The 27,094-nt window shown below is 42.9% G+C and overlaps 1 protein-coding gene across 2 annotated transcripts; it reads right to left on the reverse strand.

Moving 5' to 3' along the window:
- Positions 1-12,080: 12,080 nt before the first annotated feature.
- Positions 12,081-26,871, reverse strand: LOC134504533 (protein eva-1 homolog C-like). Of its 2 annotated transcripts, XM_063313789.1 has the most exons (8): positions 26,728-26,871; positions 25,508-25,707; positions 22,622-22,745; positions 21,521-21,673; positions 19,036-19,179; positions 18,138-18,212; positions 15,957-16,049; positions 12,082-13,601 (listed from the first exon to the last, which is right to left on the reverse strand). In XM_063313789.1, exons 1-8 carry the CDS (start codon positions 26,825-26,827, stop codon positions 13,216-13,218), a joined length of 1,275 nt encoding a protein of 424 aa, XP_063169859.1. In that variant the 5' UTR covers positions 26,828-26,871; the 3' UTR covers positions 12,082-13,215. The 2 variants fall into 2 exon arrangements, with proteins under 2 accessions (XP_063169860.1, XP_063169859.1); XM_063313790.1 differs by lacking the exon at positions 15,957-16,049 and having other exon boundaries at positions 12,081-13,601.
- Between the last annotated feature and the right edge of the window lie 223 nt (positions 26,872-27,094).

The raw sequence follows: 27,094 nt of genomic DNA on the forward strand, positions 1-27,094 counted from the left end.
AGCTGTTGTGGCTTTTCTTTTCTTTTTTTTAACACACACACACACACACACAATCTGACCTTTTATTTTATTTTATTTTATTTTTTTATTAGTTTGGGTCGCAAAGCTTTTAGGAGTTTTGGCAAATTGGTCACTTAGAGAGATGAGGCTGAAAACAGAGTTGCCCATAAGATGCAACACTTTTGTCCAAATGATGAAATGTGACACACACGGGTACAAAAGGGGCAGGGCGTGCATCACAATGGTGCAATGCTGCTTTTGCTGCTTGCTCTCCTCTTGAGGCCCCCACGCAGAGGGTGAAAAGTGCTTAACAGGGTATCACTAGTAAGTTAAATCTTATTTGAAGAGAAGTAAGCAAAAAGATGAAGCTAGATATTGGTAGCTTTCTTCCCCTTTGTGAAGTTATGTTTCAAGAATTTCTAAATCTTCTTAGGTGAGTTAGTGGAAGCTGCATTCCTGTTCATGCAGAGGCTATCATTTTCCATATTCTTAGTCCGTGGTTTCTCCATGAGAAACACAGTATATTGCGGAAAACTGCATAGATCAATACTGGCAAAGAAGTCACGTACTTATCTCCCTCCTCACTGGCCTAAAAAAATACATCCTGCCAACAGATCAGTGCACTTTGCATACGTCAATATATGATTTATGAAAAAAGAGAGACACTCTATTTTCAAGGTTCATTTGTTGCAAATGCAAAACGTTGAAATACAAAGCTAATGGCTCTGTTTGGAGGCATAAAACTCTGCTAAAAATGGCTATCCATGTTTAGAAAACCACTTTGTCACCCTATAAGGACAGCCTGTCCCCTGCCTTTGCTGGGCTTGGAAAATGTAGCCAGTGGGCCTTGGAAAACAAAGCATCTCAGGCTGTTAGTAATTGCATCCAACATAGTTGGGTGAAGAAGTCCTATTGAATGTTCTTTGTTTGGCCAGCTTGTCCCCTTGATTTCAGTGGACCTGTTCTTGCCCTAACCAGATTTGGATTCAAGCCAGTTTCCCATAGCAGCTTGAAAATAAACTAGTTAATTACAGCATCAGCTTTCTTTAACCAGTCCACTGAATCGGATGCATGCAGAAACCAATTGGTTGGGCCATATCCCTCAGCCTTCCTGTTGAGTTGTGATCTCTTCCATTGGACCATGATTTGCATTTCTTATTCTTTGCTTAGGGCTTCATTTTCTACTCCCTCAGCAAGTGTGTTAGAGGCAGCAGAAACAAAACACTTGATGAAGAGTTTAGATGCAAAGACAATCACTAGAAATACCCAGCATTACTGCTATGAAATGATGTAGCTTTTCCTGCTTTCTGTGCTGCCCTCTAATGGGCAATGCTACCAGCATCCAGGACATACACATTTGGTACCCCCAATCCATGTATTAATGCATTTCCTCTATGTTCCAGGATCCCTTTCTTCACAGATTCTGTGAGGGTAGCACAACTTGGAGGATTAGGGCAATACACACAATATTTCCAATGTGCGTTTTGAATAAATCCAGTATCTGGTTTCTTCTGATGCTCACGACTGATATTCTGAGCTCACTGGCAGACTGACGTATCTATCTTTCTATCTATCTATCTATCTATCTATCTATCTATCTATCTATCTATCTATCTATCTATCTATCTATCTATCTATCTATCTTGCCAGTTTATTCTGGAATGAATCAAAGTTCAAACCAGGGACCTGCAAAACGAAACCTTATTAATTCAAAGCTATTTCCCCAGGATGTTTTCTTGTGTAGCAAATACCAAAATAAGTTGAGTGGTCTAATTACCGCAGAAACAGGGGGAAACCTCTAAAAACAATAGCTAAAATATTCCGCTCTAGTCATTTAAAAGGTCTTCATAGCATCACGCTGCCATCATTGAGTGATATAAAACCTGTCCTCATTACTATTATTTTGGCACAACAATGAATGACTCTAGAAGACACTATAAATCACTAGTGGGGACATGACCCTCCTCAGAAGGGTCCATATCCCCTTATGTTCTATCTTTATAATTTTAACACAGGATGACTCTTCTACCTTTGAAGGAACATAGCCCCTTTCCGCCAAAATATTAGAACAAAATTCAAGACTCTTCAAATTTGCATGGCCATATTGGGCAAAGATGATTTGCCAAAGGGATTTTTTTGTGGGAAGTTTCAGAAGGATAGATTTTGCACAGCAAATTTTAGATAGGTTGAAATGAGTGTTAAACTCCTGTTACCACCCTGGAAATTGTAGATGCAGGAGACTACTAAAAAAAATGGGTCATTCCCCCACCTCCCTTATTCCTGAATTTTGTTTACAAAATGACAGTTCCAAAGCTCCTTGGTTCTTTGGTCTGGAGCCATGACAGTTAAATGAACATGACATTCGTTTTAGCAGATATAATATTGATGTATAGCTTACGGGCCTTAGCATTCTTTTGCCTAAAAAATAATCTTCCTAAATGTGATGCTCTTTATAAGAGTGGTTCTACAATTGCAGAACTAGTTAGAGTTAGACAACAGCTGTACCTAACACTGTCCTCACTGCAAACATTCGTTTTATTAACGCTTTATCATAGATTTTCCCAAGAATCCTGAGTGTTGCTTGCTGAGAATTTCCACACTTTCTATTCCCAAAACTCCAGCTGACTTTCCTGCTTGGTGGTGCTTCTGGGGTTTTAATCTAACACATTTAGAAGACATTGCATTTCGTTATCCCGCTGAACCATGTCAGTTAAAGGCCAAGTGGTTGCATTCACATAACTTGCTGAGCTTGGTTTGTGTTAACCTTGGTTAAGCGTGTGGAAGGGTTGATGTGGCTTTGTGTGGTGCAAACCCAGTTTAGTTAATGAGTATATTGTGCAAACCCAAAGAATGGGTTATTTCCTGTAACTCAGTTAAGCATGGTCTGTGGATGCAGCCTCCGACTTCCTTGTTACCAAAAAGTGCCCCTAATGAAACAGGGTAGAACCTTTAGCAACTTGCTATGAGGAGCCAACAGCAATTTGTCACATATGCAGAGTGAAACAGGGTGACTTTGTTTAATATAGATGTATATAGAAATATATGTATTCAAAGCTTAGTTTTCTATGAATCCTGCTGTATCTTACCTGCTTGTATGAAATTCAACATATCCTGCCTGAGCATATTCAATTTATTTCTGGATTGCATCAGGACTTTATTTTCTTTGTCTGGGTTGTGGGTTTTTTGGGGGGTGGGGAGGAGTTATCTGCATAAAAAGTTAGCCAGGCCTAAATGCTTCCCCAGGCATCTGCTGTGCCTCAATAGACTTGCTCTCTCTGCAGAACTGTCCCTGCCCCGATGATGTCACACTATTAAGGGATGGAGAGAAGGAGGCAGAATAGATGTGTATGAGCTTTTTAAAGGATGATGCTTAACATTTAACAAAACCCTAGTCTTCGGGGTCTTGAAGAATTGGGATGGAATTGTGTTACTGCAGTCGACTGAGATGTGGATTAGAAAAACAGAGCAATGGGATTACAAGGCTGAGAAGGGTTGCATTTTCCTTAGGAATTAAGAAAAGAATACATACCTACGTACATACACATTTGTGCATACCCATACAGAAAACTCAGGAATATCGCCAAGTGCTAAAACTCATAATGGAAAACTGTACTCATTGTAATTGGGCTTCAGTAGTAACCCCTACTGAAAACAGAGCGTATCATGCATACATATGTAAAACCCAAGTCTAGACCACTGGCGGCTGCAAAGAAGGGACTGTTTACCTACTTCAAAGCAAACATAGCTTATCAAGGAGAGGATTGGGGCTTACAATTTTTCTCTTGGTCAGAAAGCTTGAGGTTTTAAATAATTTGAGAGGGGAATGTAACATGCAAATCCACCACCTCCAATGTATAGAGATGGTCTTTCTTCCTTTTATTGGACCGATTTACACCCATAACATTGGTGATTGATTTATTATGCCGTTGGAGAGCCAGGGGCAGTATAGATGGCTTCCCTTTGGGCTTGTGAATATCTGAGCTGCTGTCTTTGGAAGTTTCTATGGAAGATTTTCCTTGGGCTGCCACATGGCGGGAGATGCGTTGAGAGCAAGAAGGGAGAGCAGATGTCTAGAGCCCTGTGGCCAAGGGAACCCCCACATGATCAAGCAGAGAGAAACGGGGTTCAGAGTAACAGCGCACGTGTGGTCTCAAAATAGGGACTGATGTGGGAACACCACGGCCAGCTGTGGCTAGCTAACCCTGCTGCTCCATCATTCTTTCATTTTCTTCAAAAAACAAAGCAGCAAAATACCATTATAGAGTTTAGGGACTAGGCATGCCCATTATTGCAGATATGTGTTTTATTATTCTTCCTGTAAATTCCTATTTTCTGGGGTGGGGGTGGGGGGAGTATCACAGGTGATGCACAGACATCCTGCTCCCACTGCAACTATTAAGCTTGCAGTCTAAAAGAAGCTGGCTACATTTTTGCTTGTAAATGAAAACGAAGGCCTAGGATTACTCCAGAATTTGGCAAACGCTGCTGGTTTTTATTTATTCTTGGCCAGAGATTAGCTGGTTCTTAGTAAGCTCTCTCCCTCTTGTTCTTTTTCTTCTTTTGCATAAGTCCACTAAATGCTCTGTAACCTCCCCTAGAAAAATGAGAGTTTCTAGCTTTCAGGATGTAGGGTCTGCTCCAATTCCCACCAGGTACGTGCCCATAATAGTTACCTATTGAGTCAGCACTGTTCAAGGTCACCTGGGTTGGAGAATGCCATAATAGTCCTACTGACAGATGCCAGGTGAATCAAAGCCCAGTAGAAGGAGATCAGCCAAATGAGATTTTGTCATCTAGAATGTGTACTCAGAAGATCTGTTCTATTAAAGTTATGGATTCAACCCAGCCTGACTGTCCGCTTTACAACTTGGATTGCCTGCTTTGAATCATCAACCTGCTGGCTGTCATCCTCATCCTTCTAAAAGCCTGGAGGAAATTTCTCAATGGTTTTGCCACCAAAAGGTTGCTGACTTAGCTTATTTCTTACGGTAGACCAATTTGTTGGCCTTGTCTTGACCTGACCTAAGATTAACTTTTCTCCTCATTCAACTTCTTCCTCCACTCAGTTCCCCTTTATATTCCTTGTAACCCTTGAGAATCTCCTGGGTTACAATAGTTGACAACCATCTAGTGGTGGATGCCCGTTGTTTTGTTATGGCTTTATTCTTCCGTGTCCCACATAAAACCATAAAAAGCAATCAGTCATATTAGTTCATAGTGGGGAAAAAACACACAAAAACTGAGCATGTCCCCTTTCAAATAATTGGGTGATACCTTTATTAAGACCAATCAAAGGAGCCCCAAAATGTGCAAGAGTTTGTGTACTGCACTGATGCTGATAAGTTGCGCCCTTTGCTGCTGGCAGCTTTAGTTAAATGCATAAAACTCTTCTAGATCTGGAAATCACATCAAGTTATCTACTGTATATGACCTTGGGCGGTCCTTCATTTGTCCTTCCCATTAAGGAGAATTACAGTTCCTTTATGATCTTCTCAGTCCCTCTTTCTTCTTCTATAGATTTTCATTTATGTTGTAAAGTGTGAGTCAGTTGATGAAGTAATACTTAGCAGGAAGATTATGTTCAATCCTTGGATTGAGTGTACTCATCCAGGACAGAAGGAATACTAAAGGGATTCTTGAACTTTTGTATTCTTGATTAATTTGGAGCCCTATCTTGCATTCTGTTTTTGCTAACCGTGGCCCAGACCAGCAAGTTGTGAGTGATTGCACATGCATATCCACTTGTTTGGCAACCATATCAACTGGTTATTCTTCTGTGTGAAGTCCTCCTGGTTAGGGACAGTTGTTCACACAGTCTCTTGAGGATCATCCAGTGACACAAGATCAGGTGATGGACTTGTATGAACTCTTTTCCCCAACCAAGTTTAACATTTGCCTCAACACCTTGGACTTGCCTCCTCAACTGATCTAAAGGCACCATGGTTGCTCAATTCTCAATAGTGACCATGCTTTATAGGTAGTTTTGGAAATCAGAAATCCACATCTCTGAGAAATACTCTGGATGGGGAAAGCAGTGCTGAGGGTTCATCTCAAACAGGTCTGATATTAGAAGTAATGGAGTATCACACGTGGGAATGAAGGTTTCTTGTGATGCATCATTAACGAAATAAAATTGAATCTGTTCTGCAATGCCAAATGTTACAAGAGTTTTTACTTTTCTCCTACTTCATTCTTTTGGGAGGCACCTCCTTTTTCTTCTACTTTATGTTAGAATGTTTCTAAAAATGTCTTCATGAGCTTTATTCAAGCCAAGGCCACAGGGAGATAGATGCTGGTCCTTCTGTTCCTCTGCAAAGTCTCTCTCCTTCCTATGTGGAATACTTCTGCAACATTATCATACTTCAAACCAGCCATGCTTCTATTAATACTCCTTTGTATCCAGGATGGAATCATCTCCTATCCCTTCTGCTTAGATGAACCAAAATTTGCTCAAAAAGGCATTTGGCTCCCTGCTTGTTGGGCTTTAATTACACATTCCTCAATCCGTTGCCATGGATTTGCGCAATCGAGGTTGTAATTAACGTCCTGGCTGAGAAGTTGAGAAAAAATATATATTGTGCTTTGCTGATCGTGACAGGTTCTTGCAACACCCCCCCCCTTTTGGGGGGGTTGTTTTCCCTTTGCCACTGTTCTTCTCAGATTGGAAAGAGGTCCTGATGGAAGAGATCCATCTTTTCATCTGTCTTATCAACATGACTGGCTTTTTAAATTCTTTGCTGCAGAGTGACCCAGCACCAATTCTGAATTTGTTTGAGTATACAGTATAACAAACATTACTAATTATCCCAACTAGGTGGGTATCCAGGGTATCCCTCAGTTATGTTGAGGTTATGATGCCTAGAATCCACCATGAAACCCTGTGGTCCAAACATAGCTGTAGACCGTTAGGAGAAGTAAGGCTGCCTTCTCTCCTACAACACGGCCATCTCCAGAAGAGAACTTGTGAAGGGGGCTTGGGATAGGAACAGTGACCATAGAGCTATGAAGATGGAAGGGACGATGTGTGTTCCTCCCTTTGAGAAAGGACATGGAAGACGTTGCCTTCATTTTACTTGTTAGTAGCGCCCATTGTTTAGTTTGGAGAATCTCTGCTTTGTGGAACAGCTAAATGTGTAACCCAGGAAAAACATTTATATAATCAGCTCCATTGATCCCACTCAAAATTTTCTGGCTATTGTTTGTTGCTCTGCATCCCACCCACTCATAGACAGAATTGGGAATGAACAAACAGGAGCCAGAGTGCAGATTGTCAGCACTTCCCTCTTTCATCTCAGTGTCTTTAGCCTTCTTTATCAAGAGGATCCTTGCAATGCTACGTGCTTGGTTTTTGCATTTTGGAGGCAAATCTTGGAGAAAGAGAGGAACTCCTAACTGCCATACTCCAGGATCCCTGCAATCCCAATGCATATTTCAGAAAATAGAATTAAAATTATTATTGTTATCCTTTCTCAGAAGGGGACAGAAGGGACAACTATCAACTGCAAAGGAGACAGGGTTTTTCTTCCTCTTCATTCAGGTATGAGGTAGAAGGAGGAGCAAGTGAATTTGGGGGGAATTACTGTGTGTAGGTCAGAAAAGTCTGCCCCTAGGAAAGCTCAGGAATTGGCTGAGGTATCAGTGATTGCAATCCCAAATCCCCTGAATTCTTTCCAGAACAAATGCACAGCAGAAGCCTGGGGTAGAAAATGGCAAACTGTTCTTCACTTGTGCCTTGCTGGCTGTAGAGAAATAGATAGATGGCTCAGATTTGCCTGGCAAAATGTGAATGTAGAAATTCCTTACTGTAGCCCCCGTTAGACTTAAAAGAGTTCAAACGCATTCAGTTTGGCAACGTAAAGCCTAATGTAATCAGTTCTTTCTGATGAACCTAAAGAACTAAAGTTATAATCCTGGACTCATTTATCAGCCAATAGGCTTCGCCAATCATAAGGAGACTTCCTTCCAAGTAGACATCTATGGGACTTGCATGTTTGTTTGTTTGTTTTTCATTTATAAAATGTCACTGTTGGTTTTGTTTGTTTCAACCTCAAGGCCAAATCTGAAACTTTTTTTGTAGACAAGCAAGACTGACTTCCAAAATGTTAGATGATGTTTCATCTTCAGGACAGATAAAATATCCTTGGGCAGTAGCTAGGTCTGAATTCTCTCTGTGACCTGGAAAATTGGTTAGAATTTGATACAATGAACTCCTTTCTTAGCTGGCTGTTCATGAATTCTTTGGGTCTTAGCTGGGGGAGGAAGCGATGAACAAACATTCAACAGACAAAAGCCAATTTTTGTTAGCCTTCATAGTCTTTCTTCTACTTCTTCCATTTCCCTATTAGACTTGTTTAAAAAAATTGGCTTCTTGACTCAAGCCTTGCCCAAGATGCTATAATAAATAATATCAGAAGTTTGGAGGTGTGGATGGAGGAGATGATGAGTTGGGTAGCTGATTGGCTTTTTGGTTAATTGCTGCAATGTATGAATGTATCAGAGCTCACAACTGACCCAAATGAATGTACCCCACCCCAAATCCTACTTTTCTTTCCCTTTCAGTATTAAAAAAACACACACTTTTGGCTAACTGAGGGTATTTTGAAATCCTGAAATCCTTTTCTTCTAACTCTATCATCACTGCATCATAAGAAGGAGGGGATGTCCTCAAGCCACTGATTATGATTTCCCACCACAGACTTTAAGGAAGCACTTTAATTGACCATGACGATGAATCCTACAAATATATCTTGGCCAGGTGCATTCACCCAGCCCTGAATGGCAAGGAGACGTAATCTGCCTTTTGTCAAATGATCCAAGGTGAATTGAAAGGCATTCCTGGCTCTTTCCCAGGATGTATCAGAGAGAAACCATTGTATGGGTATGTGGCCAAGAAGAATTAAAAATGAGTCATTAAAGCTTGTATGTTATTGCATAGGGCTACTCAAAAAAAAACAAAATGAAACTAAGACGTTAGTCATTGAGTCACCTGAATTTGATTATGGTTATGTTTCAACTGGCAAATTCACGCTAGCAAGAGACTTTGCACAGTGGTTTCTATGTAGATAAGCACTTCAGAACCTCTTTTTGGTCTCCTCCAGAAGTAATTTTTAAACTACATTCTAACCAGGCTTGTCAAAGATCTGATCCTACTGAACTCCACTGGATTCACAAGTCTACATGGTTAAGGTTGGCCTAAACCAATGTTTCTCAACCGTGGCAACTTGAAGATGTGTGGACTTCAACTCCCAGAATTCCCCAGCCGGGTGGCCGGGTGGCTGGGGAATTCTGGGAGTTGAAGTCCACACATCTTCAAGTTGCCACGGTTGAGAAACACTCCCCTAGATAATACAATATTGATGTTAGCAACCTGTCTGTAAAAGAACCAAATCTTTCCTTTTGCTAGAAGATGTCAGCGCTTTGCTTCTCTAATACTTTTTCAGTATATTAGATTTCCTTACACCCTCTTGTAACCCTCAGAAATTCATTTTCGTTCCTTGTACACCTAGATGGATTTAAACAACTTGTTTTCCCTGAGAAGCTTATGTACAGTCAAGGTAACCTAAGTCTCCTACCTATATTAAAATCCAGCTGGCACTGTATTTGTACTAGTTGGTCTTGCCATCGGCCACTTGCAAGACGGACAGAAGTCTTTTTTTTTTAATTCCGTGATGCGTGGTGTTGCAAATTTGAAACACAGGGTATACATCTACTTTTGAATTCTAATTCTTGCCCTTGTACAGTATCCAGAAATGCATAAGAGAGACTTTTTTATATTTCTGAATGTTGTACTTTTTACTCCTTGCAAGCTTGGTAAATACATTATCTAAATGTCTTAAAAGATTGAGTAAGTGTGATGAAATTTCCTGGAACCAGCTGGCCATAAAGTGGGAGGGAGGGGTTGGTCGTGAGCAGTCCCAAGTGTCAATTGCCTTCATCGAGAAGAAGAAACAGGAGTCATGGCAGAGGTTTCCAAGCAGATGGAGTGTTTTGAGATTCGGGCTCATTCAATCTCCTGCAGTTGGTTGCAAATGTACACATTTTTTTTATTCGAAGGCTGGACGTCCCACTTAGTTGGGGAAGGTTGGATTTGCAGATTAATTTGTTCAGGAGGGAGGGAGCAGGGACCCTCTGATGGTTTCTAAATTCCTTCCAGCCTCATCAGCATGTCTTAATGTTAGGGATGCTGAAAGAGACAGGTCAGAAGGAGGGCTAGAAAGTATCCTTGGCCTCATTAATGCAGGTCCTCCCCACATGCAGCATTTGTAGCAGCCCAGGCTTGTCAACATGTTCCTCTTGTCCTCCTTGACACGGGCGAGGTGGGGTGGAGTGTAAGTAAGGCAATTAATGCCGAGACGCAGTGCGGGAGGAACAGTTTGGCCTTGCAGGAGACTTTGAGGGCAAACCAAGAGACATTCTGGATGCTGGATTGCAGTTCAGTAAATGGTTGGCTGGGCATTTGATGAAGAGCTTTGAGCTCTGCCTGGTGAGGACAGCCACAAAGAAGACATTTGTAGGCAGTACAAAACCACTTCAGAAGTTTGGGGGTGAAGCCAGTGCCCATCTATCTACCACTTCTCTTTTTGTGGCACCAACATTTCAATCCTTTGCATACATATGGTGCCCCTCCATTTGAAAAGCCACCTATACATCAAAATGACCTCTGCTCTCTTTCCACATATTAACTATACAAGGGAAGAGACCTGTGACCGGCTGTTCAAGGAAACCATTAATAGTAATAAGGAGCAAAAATGGGGTGAGAAAAGATGCACAGGGAAGTCTTGTTTTGAGACACCTCTTTTAACAGACTTCAGATGCAAGAGGCCAAATTTCCATCTGAATATGAGTCCTTGCATACAACGCCCATTAATTTACATAAATTTTACATCAATTGCAGCTATTTTCATTTGCATAATGGCCTTATATGAATGACACCGATGGATTCCAATGACATAAACCACCAACAACACTTCGTAATTTAATGAACATTTGGCAGTAATGGACTCTCCCTCTCCCCACCTGGTCCATTAAATAGATTTCACTCCACTGAAATTAAGTGGAGGAGAAGCAGGGCAAATGTTGTTATATCCTTTGAAAATCCATTTGTAGAATTCTCCCCATTTTTGAAAGAGGTGAGGAAATGGGCTAAACTCTTATCAGGATGGCTTCCTAAAATCAGCATGGCATGTATGACCCTCCAGATGTCTTTGGACTGAACTCCCATCAATCCAGATCATAGGCTATATAAAGCCCTGAAGACAGCCCCATCTGGAGGACCATTTGCTGCCCATTCAGATAAGTTTCACAGACCATGATGAAAGGAACAGTAACCTAGCGATGTTCATCTTGTGTCCTAGATATTTTGACAGCAGGTTCCACCTGCTTCCACCACCATGGTCAGCGACCCTCCAAAAAGGGAAACTGGGAGCAGTTATCTGAGATACTTGGAGAACACCAGGTTGTCTTTGCCTGGGTGTTACACTGACAACATCACTAAATTTGAAGGTACCAAGTTTCATAGCACTGCACACTAAAATCCATGGGGCCCAGGTTCATATTTTGTGTAAAACCTTGTATTTTCATGTCTACTTTATAGAGTCCTTTGAACCCTTAGCCCTGTCAAATGAGTCTAGAAATGGGAGCTGATGCAACTGGCTTGTTTTATAAGCGTAGCTGGCAAATGATGTTTAAAATACAATTGGAAGATTTTTTTAAAAAAATGGCAGCCTTTGGCCCACTTTCTCGTCACTAAAATCATAGGTAAAGGTAAAGGTTTCCCTTGACGTAAAGTCCAGTCGTGTCCGACTCTAGGGGGCGGTGCTCATCTCCGTTTCAAAGACTTGGAGCCGGCATTGTCCCTAGGGACACTTCCGGGTCATGGGGCCAGCATGACTCACGGAACGCCGTTACCTTCCCGCCGAAGCGGTACCAATTAATCTACTCACATTTGCATGTTTTCGAACTGCTTGGTGTGCAGAAGCTGGGACGAGCAACGGGAGCTCACCCCGCCGCGCGGTTTCGAACCGCCGACCTTCCGATCGACAGCTCAGCGGTTTAACCCGCAGCGCCACCGCGTCCCCACTAAAATCATACTTTTATGTTATATTTTATATAACAATGATTGGCCTGAGTAACAAAAAGGGCTACTGCTGTGCTAACCCATGGCTTGCTTAACCTGAGTCTAATTGAATAAACCACAATTAGCTGGTTAATTTAATAAACTATAATATGCCCAGGATCAGCAGAACTAAACCAACTCCATTGTGAATTTGTCCAAGTTCTGAATTCAGAACTGTGCGCGGCAAACAACAATGCCTCTAAAAACCCAGTTGTGAAAGAATATGATTTGCACACAGCTTAAACATCAATTTGTTTGTTATTTGTATGTGAATTCACACATTATGGCTTTAGGTCAGGTTATGAATGCAAGAAATTTAATACACACAAACCGCACTAGTGAAATATGCAGAATACAAGAACCACTGGCTTCTGAATGCCTAAAAGATTTGTTCAAATCACCCATCCCTGGTGGTATCAGGGTAAGGTTTTGAGGCAGACATCCAGGGCTCGCTCAGCAGAATAAGCAAGAGGATCTGTAAGTAACATTCTAACTTTGGTAACTCCTGATGGGTGGCAGGTCAACTTCTGTTTTTTTTTTTCCATCAGCATAATTTCAGGATTTAAAGATGCCCACATCTGGAAGTCAAGGTTTTCCTACAGGGTTGACCTCATTTGGAAGGAGATAGTTCACATGATTTCCCCTCCAACCCCCAGCAACTTAGTAATTTCCAGGCTGAAACCTACCTTCCCTTGAATCTCTTAATGTTACCTTATTAACAATCAACCTCAAGGGTGAACATGGGGTGCATTTAATTTTGAGGGGCAAAGGAAGAAGTACAGAGTCTCAAAGTGGTTGGTAGCCTCATCACTCCCATGGCCTGGGGTCTCCAATTTCTCACTGTAATACAGTATGCCCATCTGATTCCCATCTCAAAATGGCAGGAAACAGTGCCATCAGTTTTCTATAATCATGGCCAAAGGAACTGGCCCTGGATCTGCAGGATGCCTACAGGGTACAGCAGGTACCCCATCCCTGATGTAACCTCCCCCCACCCAAGCCTTTCAGGAGGAGTGGTGTAACAAGCTATCCTCCATCCACACAAACCTGAAGTTCACATATTCACCCATTGCAGCTCACTCTTCCCAGCTTCCACCTTCTCATTTGGTGGCCGACTTAATTTTGTGGATGGCATACGGGCTGGATTCCTTGGGGATCCAAATCTCATCTCCTTCATGACCTCTTTGATCAGCTGCCCCCTCCAAGGCCGCAGTCAGTTCTGGCCCAAAGATGTTGGTGGTGTTCCGGTAATTGTGGGTAAGATGGCCGAAAGAGAATTCGGATGAGCTGTCCTCCCGATTTTCTTCATCCTGGTCATCCTGCAACTTGGTTGTCTCCAGCTGTATGGTGTCAGTCAACTGTGCCTTTTTGAAGGCCTCTTTGAGGTCATGTAAGAAGGATGTTTTGGGGGCAAAGAAGAGGAGGAGAAACACCAGCCCTCCAGATACCCCACATAGGAAATAAAAGCCCGCCTTCTCAGGAACACCTGTGAAGAGAGAAGATGATGCTCAATTCACAAACCACAACAAGCCATGGCTTGTTCAACCCTGGTTTACTGAACCAATCACAATGGCCTGGAATGTGCAGTGTATGTCCAGGTAGAGGGCTGTACTTGGCTTTAGAATGGCCTGCCGTGTCCTGGAGTCCAAAAAAGCAACTAGTGAGGCCAGGAGAAAAAATAAGTTTGATTTAATTTCTCTTACATTGAATGAGAATTAAGTACAGTTAGCCTGTTTGTTCTCCACTGAAGTTCACCCAACATAGTATGGCTTTGCATGAGATATGAACCACGTCCTTACGCAAACCTTCACTCCATAAATCCTGAAGACAAAAAGTTAAATAACTTTCTGGTCTAGAGGCTGTATATAAACTTGCCCTAAATTCTCAGTGGTGGGAGAGAGATGGAGGAGTCACAGGACTAGTAGAACCCTGAAGGATTATGAAAATGTAGTATGAAAATCAGGGCTGGCCCTGCTATTGGGAAGGGTGAGATGATGACCAGAGGTCACAGATCCTGGGGGTGAGATTATTTTCCTTGAGACCCCTCGGCTAGCTCCCTGATATCAGATGGGGCGAAGAAAGCTGTCCTGACACCAAATGCCATGTATAAGGTTCATCTAGGAGTCTTTTGTCATCTGTAGAATACTAGGGGTCTTCTCATCCTTTGCCTTAAGCAGCGAAACAGCATGAACTCCTGCTGCAAACGGATCCAAACCATTGATTCCAGCTTAACAGTTGAATTTTCACCATCACACAACATTTAATTTGGTTTTGCTTTCAGTGGCAGAAAGAACACAACTCTAATTTTCAGCTCCTCTCACCAAAGAGGATCACCTCAACTTGCTGCATTCAAGGAAACCGATCCCAGCATCTGGGCAACTACCTTCCGCCCACCCGGTGCTCTCAGCATTGCGCTAAAACTTTCAAAGGAAGGGGAGGAACCAAGTCCTCCAGTTTAGCTTAGTTTATGAGCCTCCCGTTTTTGCAGGGTCCTGAACCAAAAAGATGCACCCACCATTTGGGCCCCGAGAAACAAAACATGAGATTCTTTAGTACACTGTTCATTTTTAAAATACTTTAAAAACTTCGTTGCCCGGTCCAGAAATGAAGCATCTGTAAGCAAACAACCAAGCTCAGAGAGCACCAAGGACTCCACAGTTCAGCCCTGAGCTACAGAGATTCTCTTCTATTGGTGCTCTCTTCCATATCAGATGGAGGAATATATCTTTATTTCTCCTCCATAATTTTCTTAGTTCAGGGCAGGCATTTTCAAACTTTTTCAGGCTGCAAGGTGCCTGTTAGCTAAAAAAGAAAAAACATCCCAGAACTCCTGAGCAAGAGGCAAAGTTCTAGTAATAGAAAACTGTTTTCGGGTGAACTTTTTTTAAAAAAAAATTTGCATGTAGTCTGTTGTAGAACCCCCATCAAATTCTCACGGAACCCCAGAGTTCTACAGAACACCGTTTGAAAAACCCTGGGTTCTAGATCTCCTTCCAAAGCTGCTGAGCAGTTTGTGTTTTATCAAGGATTGTTGCCTTGAACCCAAATGCATCTGATTTGGATTTTTCAAACCAGTAGACTAGATTGAGAAGTCAACAAAAATTGTTCTGAGCTGCCCAGAGTTGTTGAGAATTGGGCAGCATACACATTTAATTTGTTGTTGTCATTCTAGGGGCACTCTGGGGAGACCAGTTCCCTATTATTCCCAAGGAAACAACCTGTATTTGTCCATGAAGTCACCAGATGTCAAGTTCTACAAGTATGGTGTACACCAACAAAAAAGTTATCCTTTTGAAATTTTCACTTCGCAAATTTTCCAGAAAATCCCTTTCTTTTTCTAAAAAACCAACAACCTATCAGGGAAAAGTCTGAACGAATGAGGCTGATGTACAAAATACGTTTGATGTTTTGGGGCAAAATAGGAGGAGGAAGCACGGCATACACCCCCTTGACCCCCTGTATGGAAGGTGGGATACAAATCTAATAAATGGATAAATTACCGGAGAAACAATTTGCCACATGGTGCATTAGACAAATTTGGGAATGGAAAAGGATGTACCTGCAGGGAAAACTGGCAAAAAGAACCCAAAGACAAAGCTTAGTGCAAACTTTGAAACCAAGCTTGACAGGGAGAAAAAATGTAACTTATGGGTAAAAAATGAGAGGCAAGAGGAAATGGAAATGGGAAGATTTGTATCTACGCTCCACCCCACAGTGGTTGCATTGTAAAATGTTGGGACATTTTGCCATATTACGATCACTTCAGTCCTAAGCACAGCTGTCTTTTCTGATCTCCTGTCACACCATCCACTCCTGTAGGGCCAAGGATGATCACACGTACCCCAGATATGGGCTAATGTTTCCAGAGAGCTAGTAAATATCATCAGATTTTCTTGGAACCGCCTGGACAGCCTCGGCCCGGTGTACCAGCCACCTGTAGCAAATAAGGGGATAGGATGGTCTTACTGATGAAGCTTCCAGAACCATGAGAAGACAGTTCCTTTTCTCAGGCCAGGTTAGTTTGGATCGCTTAAGGGAGAAGCACAAACTCACTGGCTCATGCATCTTTTGAAGGCCACATCTCTCCCATGGGGGTCAGTGACTTTTGACAACCAAAAGCAATGCCTTCCTCTGTGCCACTAGATTCCGTGGTCAAGGGCTGAAGAGGGAGGCGAAATGGCATCAGACAGGGAGGTAAGGGTTCTTGCTTATGACATCATCATGCAAATGACATCATGCAGTTTTCATGATGGTGTCATGTTGTGCATGACCTCATACAAGGTTTTCTACATGCATGTTGCCAGAAATACACAACTTTGGTCAGCTTGAGGGTAGGAGAAGGACTGCTTCAAAAGTGGGTGGAGCCAGGTCCTATTGAGGGAGTGAGGAAAGATTAAGGCATCCATTTTGTTTCTTATCCCACCCACCCCAACTTTCCAAACCATGCAAAAATGGAAGAGATATTCATGACTCTATGCCCACAGATGGACTGCAGGCGGCCTCAGGCAACACACCCTGCTATGTTTATTCACCATCATAACAGCCACGTTGACATGATATGCTTCAGTTGGTTGCCAAATTGATGCATTTCTGGCTTGGCACAATGTATTTAACCAAATAGTTTGGTTTGTGCAACGTGCTATCTATCAACAACAAAAGAACAAAACCCCTTAACCAAGCGTATTATCTTGTGTGAATTCACAAACATCTTTCTCATCAGAGGTCAGCAGGAAATCATCTTGCTATTATTTGGCAATGTGCCACCAAGTTTCAGTAGCAAAATCCTTGGGAAAGGATTGAGTTACAATTGAAGGGAGCTATGTCAGTCCTACAGGCTGCTACAAGTTTATTATCTAGGGAAGCACAACTGGCGTCTCAAGGAAATGCATTTTTCCCCTTGGGGAGCCCAGCTGAGACCTTGCGCCAGGAGGGAAATCAGAAAAGAGCCGCTGAGGGGGAATGGATTCCCACTGGGAGACCTGTTCTCTTCCAGGCAGAGGCGCCCAGTACAACTGAGGCAAAAGAGATGCCAGATTCAAAAGCTGAAGTATGGATGTCACAGAGGGAGAACACAATATGCTGCCTGTATGCTCTTACACTCTGTGCTGCCATGGTGGAAGGCCTCCCTCCATCTTGCAGACCAAGGGTGGAGAACCCAAGATCCCTCAGATATTGCTGAGCTACAAATCCCAGAATCCCTCACTCTGGTTCAGTCCAACTGACGTTGAGAGGTGTAACATGGTAACATCTGGAGGGTGGCTGATGTTCTTTAGAGGGTGTGAAAAACAGATGAGAAGCCCTGTGGAAGAGGCACAAGGAAGCATCTTCCCTCCTTCCCTTGAGTTTGCCTCCAGGTTTTCCTCCAGAGCAACTTTTGCCGAAGCTGACATCCTCTCTGCTAGGCTGGGAGTTTGAGTCCCAGCATTCCCAAACAACATGCACGATGAATTCCAACAATGCATCCCTTTGGGAAAAGCCACTTCCATCCCAAGGGTACCCACAGAAACAACTTTCCATTCCATGTGCAAAACAGGCTGTGAAAACTCGGCCTGTCATTAGAAAACTTGATAGTCCAACTGGACCTGTGGAAAAGTATCACAGGAATATCATCCCTCTGGACACCAATTGATCCTGTTCATGCTTCCAGCCAGTCATTCGTGTCATTCAAGGATTTCTTTTCCACTCCCTTTCCCTAAATGTTCTATTGTTCATATCCAACTCTTGTTTTGCCTTGGGTGGCTACTTGCCCAGCTCAGTCCTTATGGAACTGTTTCTTGGACATGGGGGTTTAACTCCTTGTCGCAAACTTTGGGGCTCCATGTACACACTGCTGTTCTCTCCTCTTTCTCTGCAGCCATGTCATGGCCCCAGGTCTCCTGGCACCCACTCCTGGCATTTGCAAATACAAGGACTGTCACCCCCACACCACCTGAGATAGGAGAATGATGGGGGGCAGGTCTTTTCCCAGCTACTTCTCAATCCAGAGAAGTCCTGTGGATTAAAATAAAGGCAGAATATTTACCATGCGTGTAATCCGAGATTGAGAAGGGATCTTCTCGGGAGTCACGGGTCGCCTCCTCTAGCAACTGCCTTGGCACTGAAAAACAAACAGGAAAGCTTTGCAGGTGGTGGGCAGAGGCAAACAAAGGCTGGTTTAACAGTTACCGTTTCCAGGGGCAATGTTTGCTTTGTGGTTAATGTACACGAAAAACAGAATTGCTAAAATGAGGCCATCGGTTATACAAGCACTAAGAGAGGGCTTGGTCCTGGGGAAGATCACTGGTTCAACAATTAAGGGGCGGGGAAATGCCAGGCTAGTTAAGCAGTGGCTTTGATTTGACAAGGATTTTTTTTCATACTAGACAACCCATGACCCGTTGGGTCATCGTTTCAGAGATATTTCCTTACCAGATTCCGCAATGCCTTCAACAACTGCAGAGCTTCTAAAGTACTGCCTTCACTGGAAAAGTTCTTAAAAATTCAGGGAGATGTTCAGAGGTGTATCTGCTTTGAAAGTAGCTGATGTTGAACTGTATAGCACAGTCAAACCTCAGGAGCTGACCACAGGAAATGTTTTATGGCATTTTGTTTTATGTCATAAAGTGTTTTAAAAAATTTGCCAAATTTCAATTCCAGGGGAGTCATGTGTCCTGGATTTTGGACACATTCTGTAAGTTAGCCCATTTGAGGTGCATTGGTTCAAAAACTATTGCCCTATGATGCACCGTTTTGCCCAGTTAAAGGTTACAAAGTATCAAACAGACACAAGCTTTTTTCTTAGTTTATAGAAGATATGCCAAAGTCCCAAACATGTTTAACTTGGAATGGAGAAGTCAACCCCTGATCACTTAGCTTGTCTGTTCCTTGTCCTTCCCGCCTCAAATGCAGATGTCAGCAGGTTATTTTGCTATTCTGCTTACCACAAGTATAGGATACTCTCAATTGTTTCTTCACTCCAGGGAAGCAAGGATCTCCGAATGTAGCCTTGTTAGCAACAATGGTGCAATTCTCCTTCTTGTGGCACCTCTGGGACACTCTCCTCAAGGCATCAGGAGCTATGCATTCTACAAATCACACACATGCACAACACAGTCAGTCCAGGGTGTGTGTGTGTGTGTGTGGAGGAATGGCAGATTCTGGATGTTGGCTCAGTTGTGAACTTTCCAAAAAGACCCCAAAGGTAGAGTGCCTACCACAGCCTTTCTCAAATGGGTGACCACCAATTTTGTTAGAGCTGAGTCACAATATTTCCCAGAGAAGAGTTAGAGACCAGCCTGGTGCAGCCCATTTGGAAATGGCTTTCATTTCATTTCATTTCATTTGTAAAATGCAAGCCTTGCATGGGTGAATCTGTTCCATCCTGTCAAGATGCTGAAAGCAAAAACAGCTGTTCATCAAGAGACGCTCCAGATATTTTAGACCACGTTGCTCAAGAGATCACATCAGCATGGCCAATGGTCTCAAGGCTTATGGGATCTGGAGTTTAAAATATCTGGAGAGAATCATCACATTTATCACAGCCCTAAGGCCAGACACAATAAAACTATACAGCAGCAACAATCTTACATTAATACATACATACATACATACATACAAAAACAGAAGCAATTAATATACTATGATCCAAAATTAATTAAGAATGAAAATACTAGAATGAATTGAAATAAAATACTATCTTAAGAAATTCAAAATCTAAGTGATGGTGCGGCGTATTGTGCAGATGGTAGCACAAAACTGGGCAACCTGGGAGGATATTTTTGGGTCCTTGTCCAAAAGAAGTAGCATTAGATAGAAGTCACTCTCCCTGCCTGGACATTTCTTCAATAATGGATATATTATTGAATATATATGTATATACATATACATGGAGAGTCATACATGTCATGCTGTTTTTATATATATGTATTAATGCAAGATTGTTGCTATTGTTTAGTTTCATTGTGTCTGGCCTTAGGGCTGCAATAAACATGATGATGATCTGGAGAGAACCAGTTCACTATATTTGCTGCCCTCGAGAAGGGGCTTTCATGCTTTTCCAGGCCATGGAAGCTTTTAGTTTAAAACAAAAAAACGAAAAACAGAACCCACAAAATGGCAGACGTGGTTTTATTTTTTGTTTCTTTTGCAGGAAAACAAATCCACTATTTCTAATCATGGATGCCCCTGGATGCATTTTTCTCTTTTCTGTCCTTAGTCTCTCTGGGAACCCTGCAGAACACAGTTGGGGGGAAAAAAACTGCTCTAAAGAATATTCCTGGACAATGCCCAAACTCCTTACATTTGACTTTCACAACAGTGTCATTGTGAAGGGTACTGCTTTTGAGCTTAACATCTCTCTTGTCCAGCTTTCAACTGAAATTAATAATGAAGGGAGAATAGTGGTTGGTCATGTGGAGAGCACATTTCAGGCCAATGTTGGTTTCTGCTGGGTGTACAGGCAGTACTATACCTGAGTAGTGGGGAAAGGGCCAGAGTTGAGCAGGCAACAACAGGCAATAACAAAAGGAGCTGCAGGTCATTAGGACAACAGAAGTTGGCATCAGCCCTTGCTGGAGTGTGCCTCTTGGCAGTTGCCCAGATATACCAATTGCTGACTTTTTGAGTCCAGTAATGGATCCCTAGGGAGAATGGAAGGCAAAAGGAAGAGGGGCCGACCAAGGGCAAGATGGATGGATGATATTCTAGAGGTGACGGACTCATCCCTGGGGGAGCTGGGGGTGTTGACAACCAACAGGAAGTTCTGGCATGGGCTGGTCCATGAAGTCACGAAGAGTCGGAAGCAACTAAACGAATAAACAACAATGGATCCCCAGCTCAGAACTAGTTACATCCATGAGTTATCCCAAAAGGAAGAGGAACCAGGACTGGGTGTCTGAAGGAGGTGACACTAAAAATGGATCTCTTTCCCTTACAACACTTCTGCACCACCATTTTTCCTCTCCAATCTTCAGGTTTTCCTTCTCCTTTGAAGGCCACCCCAGCGTTTCAAAAGGCTGAAACCCATCACGACTGGTTCTGCAGCAACAAAGGTCACCTCATCTCCAGTTCAACCCAAAGGAAAGAAAGAAAAGAAGGGGAAAGAAAGAGTAGTGTGGCATTTTACACACCACCCTGTGACAAACTGATAGGACTCTGGTTCATTTCACCTTCATTAGCTTGAGCTGGGCTGCTTAGAGGAAGCTGCAGAACCAACCAACTAGCATTCCCCTTTCAGGACCTGTGAGCTTGTTGGGGAGGGAGGCAAGTTTCCATGGGGAAACTTCTCCAACCAGCTGCCATAATGGAAACATAGCGGTCCAGAGCTGCCTTCAAACTAGCGCCAAATCCTGATGTGGAAGTGCCCACAGCCTCACAAAGTGCAGAAATGCTTAGGATTTCCTTAGCAGATGCTGGCTTGCTGTGTACCTATTTCAGGTCCTGTCCCATTCATAGAACTGCACTCCAACTTCCCTCGCAACGGTTGTCCATAGATTGAAGAATAAATAGCTAGAACTGATTTGCTCCGACACTGCAGTCTCATCTTGTCATTTTCGCACACAGTCTTGAGACGATAATTGGCTGGGAAAGAAGCAAAATCATTCCTTGTAGTCCCTGCCCTTTCCCTCCCCCATAATATTTTGAAACCTTAAGTTTTAAAATCTCTCTTCCTTTTATTAGCGCCATACTTGAGGTAAGGGACTATCAGTACAAGTTTGGCTCTCAGAATGAGTTCAACAACATGCTAAACCTGAAGAAGAATTCTGTTGGGCTTAGCCCAGCCATTAATGGTTGTAAGTGTTGGATAGACTGGGGCAACTGTGGTTTATTCAATAATTCAATAACTACAGTTAGTCAAACTACAGCTTAGTATGATTTAGCCCCAAAAGTTTTAGTCAACTGCTTTTGTTTTCATCTCTAGGTGCTTCCAGATAAAGCTTCAAAGTCACCTCTCCTCATTTGAAATGTGCTTTCAGCTGCAATTTAAGAGGTGATCAGATAAACCTAGTGGTATGCAAACAAGGACAGGTCACTTCTTATTATGTTAACAAATGGACTGTTGACGAATCTCTGAGGAATCCTAGGTTTCCCTTGACGTAAAGTCCAGTCGTGTCCGACTCTAGGGGGCGGTGCTCATCTCCGTTTCTAAGCCTTAGAGCCGGCGTTGTCATAGACACTTCCGGGTCATGTGGCCGGCATGACGACACGGAACGCCGTTTCCTTCCCGCCGAAGCAGTACCTATTGATCTACTTACATTTGCATGTTTTCGAACTGCTAGGTTGGCAGGAATCCTAGAGTGGATGCAATTATTCAGCTTTCCTCTGGGAGGTCTCCAATCCCCACCACCAGCTTTCACTGCTCCCTTCCCCAAAGCCCTCCAGAGAGATTGAAACTTTTGACCATGCCTCCACCAATGATGTTATAGCAGCTCTGGATGGCCTCCTGCAGCTCTCCAGAAGACCACAGGGTGGAGTTGATCCTACAAGTCTTGTCCTCTTCTGCATTAATGCCTTGCTGAACTCACTCACCAGGTCTGCATTTGTACGAAACCACCAAGTATTTGTGTGTTCCTGGGCATGGATCAGGCCCAAACACATGGCTGTGGACAAGGAAATGGCACCATCGTTGGTCCTGGCACTCGTCCATCATTTTCTGGTGGAAAGGACAAGCATTGAGTGTAGCCCAGTCTTATTTAAAAAGACCATAACTAGTCCCCAGAAGTGTGTAAACCAGTTTTCCCCAACCCAGCAATCTGTAGAATTTTGTGACCACAAGCTTCATTTTTCCCAGTTAAACTGTGGCCAGCTGGATGGATGGAAAGTCTGGTGAAGGCCAGGATAGAAAAAGCAGGCTTCATGTCCCCCCTTTGTTTCTTCCCAACCTGTTTCATTTTTTGTCTTGAAACTCCTAATAGGTTTTAAGTGAAGTAGACAAAGATCACTTGTAAATGCAATGCACCAAGGGACTGTAGATCTCCAATTTTCTTGCAAACCAAGTAACCACTTCAGATGAGAATGTGGTTTACAAGACCCAAGAAGACAAGAAACAGTTAAATGATTAGTTGCTGTGATCAATCTTCTCCACAGCTGCATTAAAAAAAAACTCCATGTGTTGAATGCGAAGCTGTCCTAAGGGTACATTGAAACATTCCCCAACTGATGCCTCCTTAATGCTGCCTCCATCTCATTATCCACAGCGAAGGCCAACTCTGCATCTTTCTGGTCTACTGCAGAAATAATGCTTTTGCCTTCTCCTGCCACAACCTTGGTGTCACGCATGCTTTGCATCACTTCGGCAGCAGCAGAGGCAAAGTGGTGGCAAGGGCTGGGATCTGCCTAACTCCTATTGGCTGCCTTGGGTTGCTGGGTGAATGCCCCCTTCTCTCCAGCTGCTGCTAACTGCACTCCCCAGCCATTCGGGCTTGTGCTGCTGGATTGACATGACATCGGGAGAGGAACAGCAGTTCCAAGGTTTCTGGAGAAACTGTTAGATCTAAAGTGACATGTCCTTCAGACTCCTGAAGGAACAAACACTGAGGTAGGAAAGGTGCTTTGTGGAGCACTGCAACACTTACCATGTGGTCTGCTTTGGGGGACATTTGTGGCTACAAAGGTCTGGCAAGCAGGTTGCTCAAGCAGGACTTACATTTGAAGGTTCTGGTATCTGCCCAAACTCACCTGTTCCCCCAGCTCATCTTAGAGGGATCAGTTGGTGGATGTTTATCCCCCTGCAGGGATAGCCATCAATTGTTTAATTGCTTAGGACAGTACCTTAGCCTCATTACCAGCCACAGGTAGTCCTCGACTTACAATCACAGTTGGGACCAGAATTTTCATCATAAGTCGTTGTGGTCGTAAGTTGAGTCACCATGTGACCGGACCCGATTTTACAACCATTTTTACAGCAGTTGTTAAGGAAATCATTGCAGTCATTAGAGTGAATCTAGCTTCCCCAATGTGCTGGTTTTTTGCCAGAAAATGGCAAAAAACATTGTAAAAAGCGATCACATGACCACAAGACACTGCAACTGGTCGTAAATGCGAAGCGCCTGAAATGCAATCATGTGACTGTGGGGGTGGTGTGATGTTTTGTGATGCTCAGAAGTGCTTTACAGGCCATAAAGCACCTATTCTGAGGTTGTTGTAACTTCGGATCATTGTTAAACGAACGGTCATAAGTCAAGGACTAGCTGTACATATCCAGAGCAACTTATCCCAGCAAACGTTTGTGCTGTTTCATAGACTGTGGAGAAAGCACATTAAACCAGCTAGCTAGATGTGCCCTAAGTCTGGTTTGGCTCTTTGTGGAAAAAGTCAGGAAAATACTTTTCCAGCACATTCCTTCCTGGATCTTTCAATCCACCTACAGGAGAAATCTCAACACCAACCAGTCTTTGGGCAGCATCCAAATGCATCCCTTCGCTAGCCACTAGATGGCAAGGTATCCTTCCCGAAAGCCTCCTAGCTGGGAATTTGTCTTGCTTCTTGGCTGACACAACTCAACAGCCAAATCAGGGAACGTGCTGTCTGACAACACCCTAGCTGTCACCTGTAGAGTTAGGTAGCCCAAATGGGCTTTCCAGCTGTGACTGGTAGAGGCTGCCTTCTGCCTGAGTTGCCCCACGTTGCGAAGGCTTACACCAGAACGTCCCTTCCTCAATCTCTGTTGCTCTTCCTTTGCTCTCAAAGAAGCTGTTGGTCCTGCAGCATGGAAGACTTTCAGGAGCAGCAGCATCTTTCTGATGCTCTTTTCAGTTCTGTCTTTTGGTTTATTTGCTTAATGATTCCACACTTAAAAGGGAAAAAGAGCTTAAAAGTAGGGTAGGAAGTTGACTTGTTTAGATAAACCATAATTCAACCTCATTAATGGAGGCATTCCCTAACTTGCTGCTCTCCAAATATATTGGACTTCAGCTCTCATCATCCATGGCCAGCATTTCCAGGAATGTTGGGTATTGGAAAGCCAAGATATGTAAAGGGATCCAGGTTGGGGGAAGTCTGGCTTTGGATTCGGAAAATACCCTTCATTCTGGTCATGTTTGTTCTGCATTGACTTTCATTTTCACTACTGTAATTTCCAGACTGTACATTAAGAATCTTATAGCACAGATCATGTGGTGCAGGAGAGCAATTTTATGTGCATGAGCCATCATAGAAGGTGCAATGACAATGTAATAATGTCTTCAGAGATGACAAGGTTGAAATCTGGGTGAGAAACATTTGCAAAATATTCTACCACCAAATTTCCATGGCGTAAGCTGGGTGGCAGTGGATCCTTCTTGTTTTATGAGATTAAGTCATCAGTAAAGTTATGAATAGACTGTGGCTTTTTTTTTTTAAAGAAAAGACCAAAATAGTACCAACGCTTAGGTTTGTGATGCAGAAAACATTCTTCTCTGTGTTAGAGCCTCTTACCTGATGGGCTGTGGCAGACGAACAATCAATGTTTTCCAAGAAGAATTCTCCTGAGGATGGACAGAGGTTCGGGCTGGGTACCCTGCGCCCATAAAAAGCAGAAAGTATGCTAATGGAGGTCTTGTGGGGACAGAGTATTGTTAGCTGCTCCCCATCACAGGCATGGATAGTGTGATTCTTCAAAATCTTCCGCAAATAACCTTGTGAAAGAAGAAGGGAATAGACATCAGAAACCTTGGAAGTCTTAGTTGCACTTGACATTAGATGTACGGGTAACTACCTAGGACTGTAGACTCTAGAACCCAAGTCCCAAAAGATCAGGAGGACTGATATTTAGGAAAGTTGAGACATCTTTTCCAGCCAAACACTCACTAGCATTCCCATTATTCCCTGTTCTAGAATGTGGCAGGTTCTGAAGTCTTCCTTTACGCAAGCAAATGTGAATTTTCAAGGTGTTCTACAGAAAGTGCCAGCATCATGTGGGATTTCATTAGGACTAGTCTATTCCAGCACAAATTTACTATTAAATATTGTGGGCTTTGGCTTAAGGTCACCAAGTAAAAAACCAGTTGGACAGCACTGAACATTTCGGATGAAGGTATCAGTCGCTACTTGACAGACCCTAGTGTAGCTTTGCATTTTTAATTGCAGGGAAGTAATTTTCTAAGTTGCTGCTGTTTCTACTGATGTAGTAGCACAGCCTTCGTTGTGGGAATGATTTGAGTCCTACAAATACTATAGATTTGATCTATTGTATTTGTAGGAGTCCTACAAGATACTACTAGATATACTCCTACAAATACTACTAGATCTGACAATATAATGCATAGCCAGATAAATAAATAGAAGCAACACAAGCATTATTGGCAAGCAATTCTAAAATAGAAATATTTCTGTTAGGGTAACGTGAATTCAAGTCAATGGACAATCAAAATATCCCCTTGATTTTTTTAAAGTTTGGAGTCGCCGTTCAAAAGAAGACACACACACCAACATACACACACACAGTCCTTTATTTGTCATTCCCCCTATCTCTCTCAGAATGATCTTGCTTTCTTTTGATCTCCCCAGTTTTCCCTGCAGGAATAAGAGAAGTTTAAGAACGTGAGTTACAACTGGTCATCTCTCATCCTCAGCCACCACCAATCAGAAGATAGCAACTGTCGATGTTGAAGCAGGACACTCCTTTGTCCCAGTTTTAGCTCATCTCACAAGCTTACCTGAAAACTCAGGAGCTGCCTCCAGTAATGCTGGAAAGCAGGACAAGCTCACCACAGTTCCAACAAGCCAAAGCCAACCCATCAGCCAAGATCCAGACATTGCATTGTATACTCAGCCTTGGTGTAGCCCAGGCTCCAGCGCAATTTGTTGGTATCTCTCATCTCCTTCTGCTGCTGGAAAGTAAACACTCCTATTGTCCATTAACAATGAGCTAGTTCTCTACATGGCTAGCCGTATGTGTTTGGTGTGTGCGTGTGTGTGTGTGCCTAGCTAACTAAAAGAGTTCCTGCACTAAACCTGGTGCAGGCTTTAGACATCATCGTGCCCAAAATTAAAAATCAAAATAATGTTTGTCATTCCACTGGT

The sequence above is a fragment of the Candoia aspera genome, chromosome 12, assembly GCF_035149785.1.
Source record: "Candoia aspera isolate rCanAsp1 chromosome 12, rCanAsp1.hap2, whole genome shotgun sequence".
Lineage (NCBI taxonomy): Eukaryota > Metazoa > Chordata > Lepidosauria > Squamata > Boidae > Candoia > Candoia aspera.